We start from the raw sequence: 8,709 nt of genomic DNA on the forward strand, positions 1-8,709 counted from the left end.
ACAGTAAGGATCCAGATATGTTTTTATGCTTTGGTCAATGCACAGCGAAATATGCATTCCTCTCTTTGTAGAACAATTATATCAAAATGTATTATTAACATTATAATATATTAAAACGTGGAAGTGAAATGTGTCTTGATTATTATGATATTTGGCGACATCTTCTGGGCAATACATTATAGTTAGACGGTGTCCATAGAGGTCCATAGTACAATTTCCAATTGCGTTTTCGTTAGTAAGGTTGCTATCCTGTTTCCATAGTTTTCCGAAGACCCCGTGGGATACAGCCCAGTAACGAAGGGGTTAAGGAGTGGGGGTCCAGATACCTCCTCTCCTCCTCGCCATGACGAACAAATGAACTCGCGGGGAATTAAATTTAAATTCCACAAAGGAGAAAAGGTCTTGTGTTTCGAACCTGATCCAACGAAGGCCAAAGTACTGTATGATGCAAAAGTAAGTAGAGATTGTCTCTAGCTAGCCTGACTTTTTGGAATGGCTCGTGTGCAGTTTGCAGTGGTTGTCTTTCAGCAACAGCCAAATAAATTTTGCATGCAATAATAAAAAAAATATTGCAAGCGAAATGTATCCAATATCTGTTCATTCGATAGCTAGCATACGTTAGCTTAGTAGCTAGCTAGCTAGCTTCTCTGTGAGCATGCAGTAGGCCACTTGCGTGTCCCCACGGCAAACTGACTAGAATTGTTGGCCCAGTCAGACCGTCATCAAGCACTATGCTCATCACTACCACTAGCGCTAAGAACAACAACAGCTTCAACGAACAGGAAACGTGAAGTTGATCAGAGCAAGCTACAGTAGCAGTAGCAAGCTAAGCTGGCTAACGTCAACAAAGAATACTGGCAACATGAGTATCCAAACACACACATTGTTTAGCAAACGATTTCAATACATTTGTGGATTACAGGCCACGACCCAATATTACTAACTTGTACCGCTAACGTATATAGCTCGAGCTATAAACATAATTAGCTACTTGGTTTAGAAAAGCTAACTAGACTAGAGCTACTGTACGTAGAGCTAGCTACTGTAATTGACATCCATCTGTATCTCATCTGTCTAGTAACATACTTGTATACTAGAAACCTATAACATTTATGTTCTTCTTTTAATTTTGTTGGTGGATGTGACCTACTGACTGACTGTTTTTGATCATACGTTTCAGGTTGTTGATATTGTAATTGGTAAGGATGAGCGTGGTAAAAGAGTCTCTGAGTACCTGATTCACTTCAATGGTTGGAACCGAAGGTACATTCAGCATGAAGCAATGTAATAATTGGCAAGCTACGTGTCAATAAACAGATGTGATACATAGGCCTATGTGATGGTTTCTGTTACAGTTGGGATCGCTGGGCTGCAGAGGACCATGTGCTCAGGGACACCGACGAAAACCGCAAATTACAGAGGAAACTGGCTCGCAAAGCTGTGGCGCGCATGTAAGTCCCAACCAAACGGTGTGGAAACGATGGAAATTGCACCACGTTTACACTTTGTTACTTGCTGTGCATTCTCTAGAACCTGTACTGGTTGGCCAGCGGACAAGCACAATGTCGGTCGATGTCCGGTTAACCATTTTGGTGACACAAGTGCCTTATTTTTGTCATCAGGAGGAGAAAGGGATGGGGGAAGAGACGTCGCTGTCTGCCTGGTGTTGAGTCAGCTCTTAAAACCCTTACTGAAGAGGAGAAGGAAGACTGTGAGGACACATGTGAGAACGGTCTTGACTCTTACTTCAAAAAGCGACACAGGCAGAATAACACGTCATGTTCTGTGGCGGGAGTAGCCTGCCAGACAACACCTGACCTGTCGAGGATATTAACCATTAGATAGTCAACCAGACTCAGGACCTGGATTCTACCACGTCCAGTACTTATCCTGAATCAGGGTCAAATGGGAAAAACGAGATAATGAACCGTCATTATCGTAAACAATTTTCTTCCCCGATTAGGTTTGATTTCATCTTCAGACCACAGTGACGAGGACAATTCTGAGGACCCTGAATCTTTAAAAAGCGAGGAAAGCGACTCCTCCGAGGATTTAGACAAGATGGTGAGGTGTTGCACCCATAGTATCACACAAAGGGGGGGTCTGGGATTGCATCGTTGTCTAAGTTTCTACCTTTCATTTACTTCCCAGCCTGTTTATTTTCAATTCTCAAGGTGGTGACTGTCTTTGTGAATGCTGTTTTGCGTTTCCTTATAAGGAAGACCAGGAGGCTCACGCCAAGAGGGAGGGGGAGGACAAAACCATCAATATTGACATCCCCGAAGTTCTGAAGAAGAAGCTGGAGGATGACTGCTACTACATCAACAAGAGAAAGAAGGTACAAAATCCTGTACCTTCTTTCTCTTGTTGATGTAGCCCGTACTCATGAAGAAAACACAAAACCATGTTCATCAATTTCCCCTTTTTTTTCCTTCCCATTCTAAAACGTATTAAAAAAAAAACCCACACAGCTTCGCCACCTCTGTGTCTAAATATCAGTTGATGTTCTCTCCCCAGTTAGTGAAGCTCCCATGCCAGATGAACATAGTAAACATTCTGGAATCCTACGTGAAGCACTTTGCTATTAATGCTGCCTTCTCAGCCAATGAGAGGTATCGGCATGCTCAGAGCTCCGCCCAGGCCAGCGTCAGTCCTCACTACGTTCCTCCCGAAAAGAAGTGAGTCATGGTTGAGGTAGAACAATCCGTAATTGGCTCTGTACAGATACTTTTAGTGGTAATTTGTTGCCATTTTGCATCTAAAGTTATGTCATTTTTGTTTCTTTTCCACAGTGAGGAGCTATGTAAGGAGATGGTGGACGGACTCCGGATCACCTTCGACTTCACCCTTCCCATGATCCTCCTCTACTCCAATGAGCATGCCCAGTTTAAGAAAGTCAGCTCCTCCAAGTTCTTCCTCCCTATACGAGACAACACCACCAGCTCCAGCAAGTAAGACACACTTGTTATATTTCCAACTCATATTTATCCGAAAAGAATGTTCTCTGAAACGTCCATGTACTCTCCCGGACCCCACCCTCTCCCCTTTCCGTCTGTCAGGACCCTCCGCGAACGCACCCCCAGCCCCACGGGCCACAACCCCTCCACCCCCCAGTCCACAGACAGCCAGCCTGCCCTGAGCGAGGCCTCCACCGCCACCACCCCCAAGCGCAGGCGCTGCCCCGACTCGGACGCCCCCCAGTCCCTGCGGCGCTCCACGCGCCACACCTCCGGCGGGGACCGCCTGGCGGAGGGGGGCAGCGGCAGTGCCACCGCGTCGCCCCAGCCCAAACGTCGCCTGGCGGACACGCCTGCCCAGCTGCCCAAGTTCTTCCTCAACCTGGAGAAGAGTAAGAGCAGCAATGGTTTGCGCACGTGCACGCACGCACGCACACACAACATAAGCTGTCGACGTTGATGTGTTAGCTGCATCACTTTACTTTGTGCACCCTTTGTATTTACCCTGTCGGCCCAGTAGAGGGCACTCTTACACCTTTTGTCATTCCACAGTCACCAGACTTCATAGGATGTCTGCTTTTTGCAGCTTTTCAATGCTTTAGGCACATCATGAGTAGAACATTTGTTTCAGACTAGCCTCCAATGGCACCTCGATCTCCGGAAGCTAACTGTCAACCCCCAACCCTCTCTCCAGAAACACCGGTCCACAGTGGTTCATCGTCTCCTCTGCCCCTGACGCCCAGTAAGGAGGGCAGCGGAGTGTTCTCTGGCCTGGAGAGCCGCAGGAACAACGAGCTCAACGAGGTGAGAACCCCGTCTGGTTGGCCGGCTAGGGACCCGGGGTGACAGGGGCCCCCCTCCCCTTCAGTGGTCGCACCCTCCGTCTGCATGGCGTGTATCCCTCTGGGAAGTCTCAACAGTGAACCTGACCTCCAAAAATGTCGGCCCTGTGTTTGACTGCCTCTCGTCTTGCTGTGGCGACCGAGTGCAGGTCTTGAGCTGGAAGCTGACCCCCGACAACTACCCCCAGAGTGACCAGCCCCCTCCGCCCTCCTACCTGTATGGCTCCCAGCACCTCCTCCGCCTCTTCGGTGGGTGTCCTCCGCCGCACACCCACCCGTCTCACCAGCACACCTGCAAACCCAGAACATTCTGGCGCAAAACAGTCGATGGTTCTATCGAAATAAAAAAGTCCTGCAAAGTCTGTGTTGAGAAAGTTGCTTTTATAGTGCTTCGCCGTAGCTTGTGCCTGCGCCCTAAAGGCCAACCCTCTTAGACTGTGTCTGTGAGCTGTGTGTCGAGGCCAGCCCGGGGGGAGCAGCACTAAGTAGTTCCTCTCTTGTCTCTCCTCTGGACAGTGAAGCTTCCAGAGCTCCTCGGGAAGATGCACATCCCAGAGAAGAACCTCCGGGCCCTGGTCAAACACCTAGAGCTCTTCCTCAGGTACGCCCCTCCACCCTCCACTCCCCACCCCTCCACTCCCCACCCCACCGCGCCACCCCTCCACTCCCCACGCCACCCCTCCACTCCCCACCACGCCACCCCTCCACTCCCCACCCCTCCACTCCCCACCACTCAACTCCCCACCCCTCCACTCCCCTCCACTCCACTCCCCACCCCTCCACTCCCCACCCCTCCACTCCACTCCCCACCCCTCCACTCCCCACCCCTCCACTCCCCACCCCTCCACTCCCCACCCCTCCACTCCCCACCCCTCCACTCCACTCCACTCCCCACCCCTCCACTCCACTCCCCACCCCTCCACTCCACTCCCCACCCCTCCACTCCCCTCCCCACCCCTCCACTCCACTCCCCACCCCTCCACTCCCCACCCCTCCACTCCCCACCCCTCCACTCCACTCCCCACCCCTCCACTCCCCACCCCTCCACTCCCCACGCCACCCCTCCACTCCCCACCACGCCACTCCCCACCCCACCCCTCCACTCCACTCCCCACCCCTCCACTCCCCACCACGCCACCCCTCCACTCCCCACCCCTCCACTCCCCACCCCCCCACGCCACCCCTCCACTCCCCACCCCCCCACCCCTCCACTCCCCGCCCCTCCAAACAAAACCAACCCCCGCTGGTGTTTGCCTAACATCCAATCGATTTCCTCCAGCCTTAGGGACTGTCTCCACTCACCGAAAAGGCTTATCTCCACAGACTAATTAGCCGTACCTTTGCCGTCATGATTGTCCCCCCGAACCTCAAGTTGTCTGTGTTCTGGATTCATCTGTCATTCAGAACAGCAGACACAGAGGTGACCTCTCAGACGATGGGGTGCGCTTGTCTGGGGGAGAAGAAAATTCAATATAAAAAAGAAATATATGAAACATGCTGCGTTGAGATTCCAGGTATCCGTAGCTTCATTATGCAGTTCTTGGTCACCGTAGCTATATCCTCTCTAGGCTATTTGTCCACGGCACATAAAGCCTGCGTCAGCACTTGAACTACACAGTGTGCTGGGTTTCTCGTCAAGCCGAGACGGGCTGTGCCGCTAGCTGTAGCCTAGCATGACGAGGCGGGCGGCTCATCAGTAGTGGGTGAGTTGCCACCGCTGGGACGGATCAGGTTTCAGGGAGGGCGACAGAATAGCCTCGCTCTGGCTCGAGCTGTATGTTGTGGGCATCGATCTGCTTACACACACACACACACACACACAGAGAGAAGACGTGCACACATGCTTTTCGCCAATACAGTTAACAGAGCTGTCAGTGCGCGCACACACACACACGTCGTTTCCTAACGAGTTACCCCTGAGGGGAAATTACCTTGGGGGTGTAAGCACAGCGCTTTCAATATCATTAAGCAGGCACAGCCTAACTAGTATGCCAGCAGTGTGTGTGTGTGTGTGTGTGTGTGTGTGTGTGTGTGTGTGTGTGTGTGTGTGTGTGTGTGTGTGTGTGTGTGTGTGTGTGTGTGTGTGTGTGTGTGTGTGTGTGTGTGTGTGTGTGTGTGTGTGTGTGTGTGTGTGTGTGTGTGTGTGAGACAGTCAACCAATAGGCCCAGTGTTTGTCTGCGGAGCCTGTAAGCTGCTCAGCCCTTTTCCAGTCTCTTTTACAGCGACATTGTAAAACCCGCGGGGCTGCAGGACTGGGCGGAGTGTCTGGCCGAGCGCATGCCGACCACGTTCCTTCGTTGTGAGGTTGAGGAGATCGGCTGATTTGAGGCGTTATTTGTCCCCGAGGTTTGATTTAGTGTGTGTCTGAGAGGGAGGCAGGGAGGGAGCGAGGGGGAGAGAGGGAGTGCGAGACCACATTAAAGTGCAGAAGATGAGTGGGCGTTACACAAGCCTCTGTCTCTAATCTTTAAATCCAGCCCAACGATCTTCAGCTGGCCCCCGAACCTAAGGGATTTATTTCTTCTCCTCTAATCAAACATGTGCAGTACCCCTGGCCAGCCACCGCTGGCTGCTGTTGCACGGGTGTGTTCATCAGCCTCTCCTGGCCTCTCCTCTGGGGTGTCCCGTACGCCCCTCTGGTTGGAGCCAGTCCCTGCTCTCTGTCACGGGTCCCACACCCGGCAGGTGCAAGCGTTTATTTCCGGGGTCATTGGAAATGAACTCACGAAGGACGGTTGTTTTCCGGTCGAGGTTCGCGCGGTCCGCTCGGAGACGGACACTGGCACGTTCACCTTCTCGCAGGTCCAGGATGTGGTCCGTCCGGAAGTCTGGGCGCCAGAGCCAACGAGGACGGAGAATCATTTGTTGCTTGTTAAATCACTCTTAATTTCTCCTTTGATGAGGATAATTTGTTTGCAGTCAGATTAGGAAGCCGGTGGAGCTAAGATGAGATGGCAAGATTTAGGGGATTTGGCCAGGCAGCGGATACTAAGAACATTCCGGATTATTTCCCCATGATTAGACAGGGAGATTTTCCTCTCCAGCTCTGCTGAGTTGGGTTTTTTAAGGCAAGTCGCTGGACAGGCTTCAGGCTGGAGAGGTTCGAGGGGGGGGGGCAGGGGGGGGTTTTCCTGCAGAACCGAGTTGACAAGTCCATGACAAGGGACACAGGGACTGTGAGTGATGAGGGACTCGCCCCTGACATCCAGGAAACTGGATTGATGGGAGAGGGGGAGGAATCGTTATTGGATGAACTTGGATGTGGGAATTTCCTGGATGACTTTGGTCACCGCCCCCCCCCCCCCCCCCCTCACCCACAGGCCTACGTTGGCTTGCTGATGTGTTCTGTTCACCAGATTTCTAGATGAATCCATGGAATGGACATGCTAAGTCACGACCTCAACCCTTCCCTGAAACATTCAACCCGACAACCTGAGAGGGTACTTTTAAGGGTTAGGCCTAGTGCAGGCGCGTACAAATCAAAAATCGTCTCCCAAATCAAAAGCATTAGCCCTGTTGGTTCCTTCACCCCTTGTTTCTGCTCTCTTCCCTAGGTTTCTGGCCGAGTTCCACGAAGACTTTTTCCCCGAGTCTGCCTATGTATCGGCCTCTGAGGCCCACTACAACATGAAGCACCCTCGACCTGTCTACTGAAGGGGGGCCTCGGCATGGCCCTGCCCTGCTCTCTTCTAGGACACCCAGCCCTGTCCCCTCCTAGCTAGGCTTCCCCCTGTCTCCGCCCTGCTCCCCATGCTCCCTCACAGCCTCCGGGGAGACCTAGGCCCAGGGCCCAGGCCAGACCTAGGAGAGCAGGCCCAGGGCCCAGGCCAGACCTAGGAGAGCAGGCCCAGGGCCAAGGCCAGACCTAGGAGAGCAGACCCAGGCCTGCTCCTTCCTGGAGCTGAACAGGGCTGCATGTCTGGCCCGTTGTGGCCCGTCTGGTTTCACCAATAAGAAGGCAGAGTGTTGTCCCAGCTTCGGATGACCATCTTTTCCCCCGGTGAACCTCGGGTGACCCCCCCCCCCCCCCCCCCCCCCCCCCCCCCGAGATGTGATGATCCTGGACGCGACCAGTATACCACGCCGGGTCCTGGGTCTGTCGAGGGGACGTTCGGGAGACGCTCTCTCTCTCTCTCTCTCCGTCCATCTGTTCCTAACTAAACAGTTGGGAGGGAGACCGTTTCAAAGTGTTGCTTACATGACTCTTGGGATTCTGAGAGCTCCCTTCTCTGATGCTATGCTTCGACGTGAGGAATGACTGCTTGTGATCCTCTTGGGTGGTTGTAAAAGGGTTTTTACATTAGCAGCGCTGCAAGTCTTTTCGAGTCCAAGGACTGTTTACGTAGGACTGTGGAGTTTGGAGCAGTGATCACTGTATGCTTCTTTTGATTCAGTTATATTCATGATGTCAAACCTATTGTAGAAAGCACAGGCCAGTAAGCTTGTGACCTGATTAGCAAATTGTGATTGGCTAGTTTATCAGACAATGAATGTAAAAACAATTTTGTTCACGTAGGGGTTTGTTTGTCGACTTATTCATTAACTGCGCTTTGGAATTTCGGCACATTTGAGTTGGCCTGTGGTTTCACATGTAGCCCTGTCAGTACCAAAAGGTCCAAAAATAAATATTTTAATAAACATCGATTTTGGATTGTTTGATTTCATGTATTTCGAATGACAGTTTTCTGGTCCCCTTAACCCACTATCTATGAGCTGAAGCACAGACTGGACCACAAGGTGGGTAAAGGGGATGAGATGGGGAGGAATATGCAGGCTTCTGCAGAGGGTTGTGTAATCCTTTATGGGCACACAGTGTCCCCGAGTCCTGCCTCTCGCTGGACCCTGCCCACCGTGCTGATTTATGGGGTGCCAGAGGTCCTGCCAACACGCAGTGCCAATCGCTGCTCCC

General features: G+C 52.0%; 1 protein-coding gene across 1 annotated transcript; it reads left to right on the plus strand.

Moving 5' to 3' along the window:
* The first annotated feature begins 245 nt into the window (after nt 1-245).
* On the plus strand, nt 246-8,440 carry LOC136965982 (MSL complex subunit 3-like). Its single transcript, XM_067260308.1, has 13 exons — nt 246-453; nt 1,181-1,263; nt 1,356-1,451; nt 1,623-1,723; nt 1,964-2,064; nt 2,219-2,338; nt 2,518-2,678; nt 2,793-2,951; nt 3,060-3,349; nt 3,652-3,761; nt 3,949-4,048; nt 4,316-4,400; nt 7,355-8,440. Exons 1-13 carry the CDS (start codon nt 355-357, stop codon nt 7,452-7,454), a joined length of 1,605 nt encoding a protein of 534 aa, XP_067116409.1. The 5' UTR covers nt 246-354; the 3' UTR covers nt 7,455-8,440.
* Nucleotides 8,441-8,709: the final 269 nt, after the last annotated feature.

This window comes from Osmerus mordax, chromosome 22 (assembly GCF_038355195.1).
Source record: "Osmerus mordax isolate fOsmMor3 chromosome 22, fOsmMor3.pri, whole genome shotgun sequence".
In the NCBI taxonomy this organism is placed as follows: Eukaryota; Metazoa; Chordata; class Actinopteri; order Osmeriformes; family Osmeridae; genus Osmerus; species Osmerus mordax.

Coding starts and splice junctions, on each gene's coding strand:
- LOC136965982 (XM_067260308.1), top strand. CDS start 355: ATGAACTCGCGGGGAATTAAATTTAAATTCCACAAAGGAGAAAAGGTC. Junction 3,762..3,948: donor GGAACAACGAGCTCAACGAG/GTGAGAACCCCG, acceptor GACCGAGTGCAG/GTCTTGAGCTGGAAGCTGAC. Junction 4,049..4,315: donor GCACCTCCTCCGCCTCTTCG/GTGGGTGTCCTC, acceptor TCCTCTGGACAG/TGAAGCTTCCAGAGCTCCTC.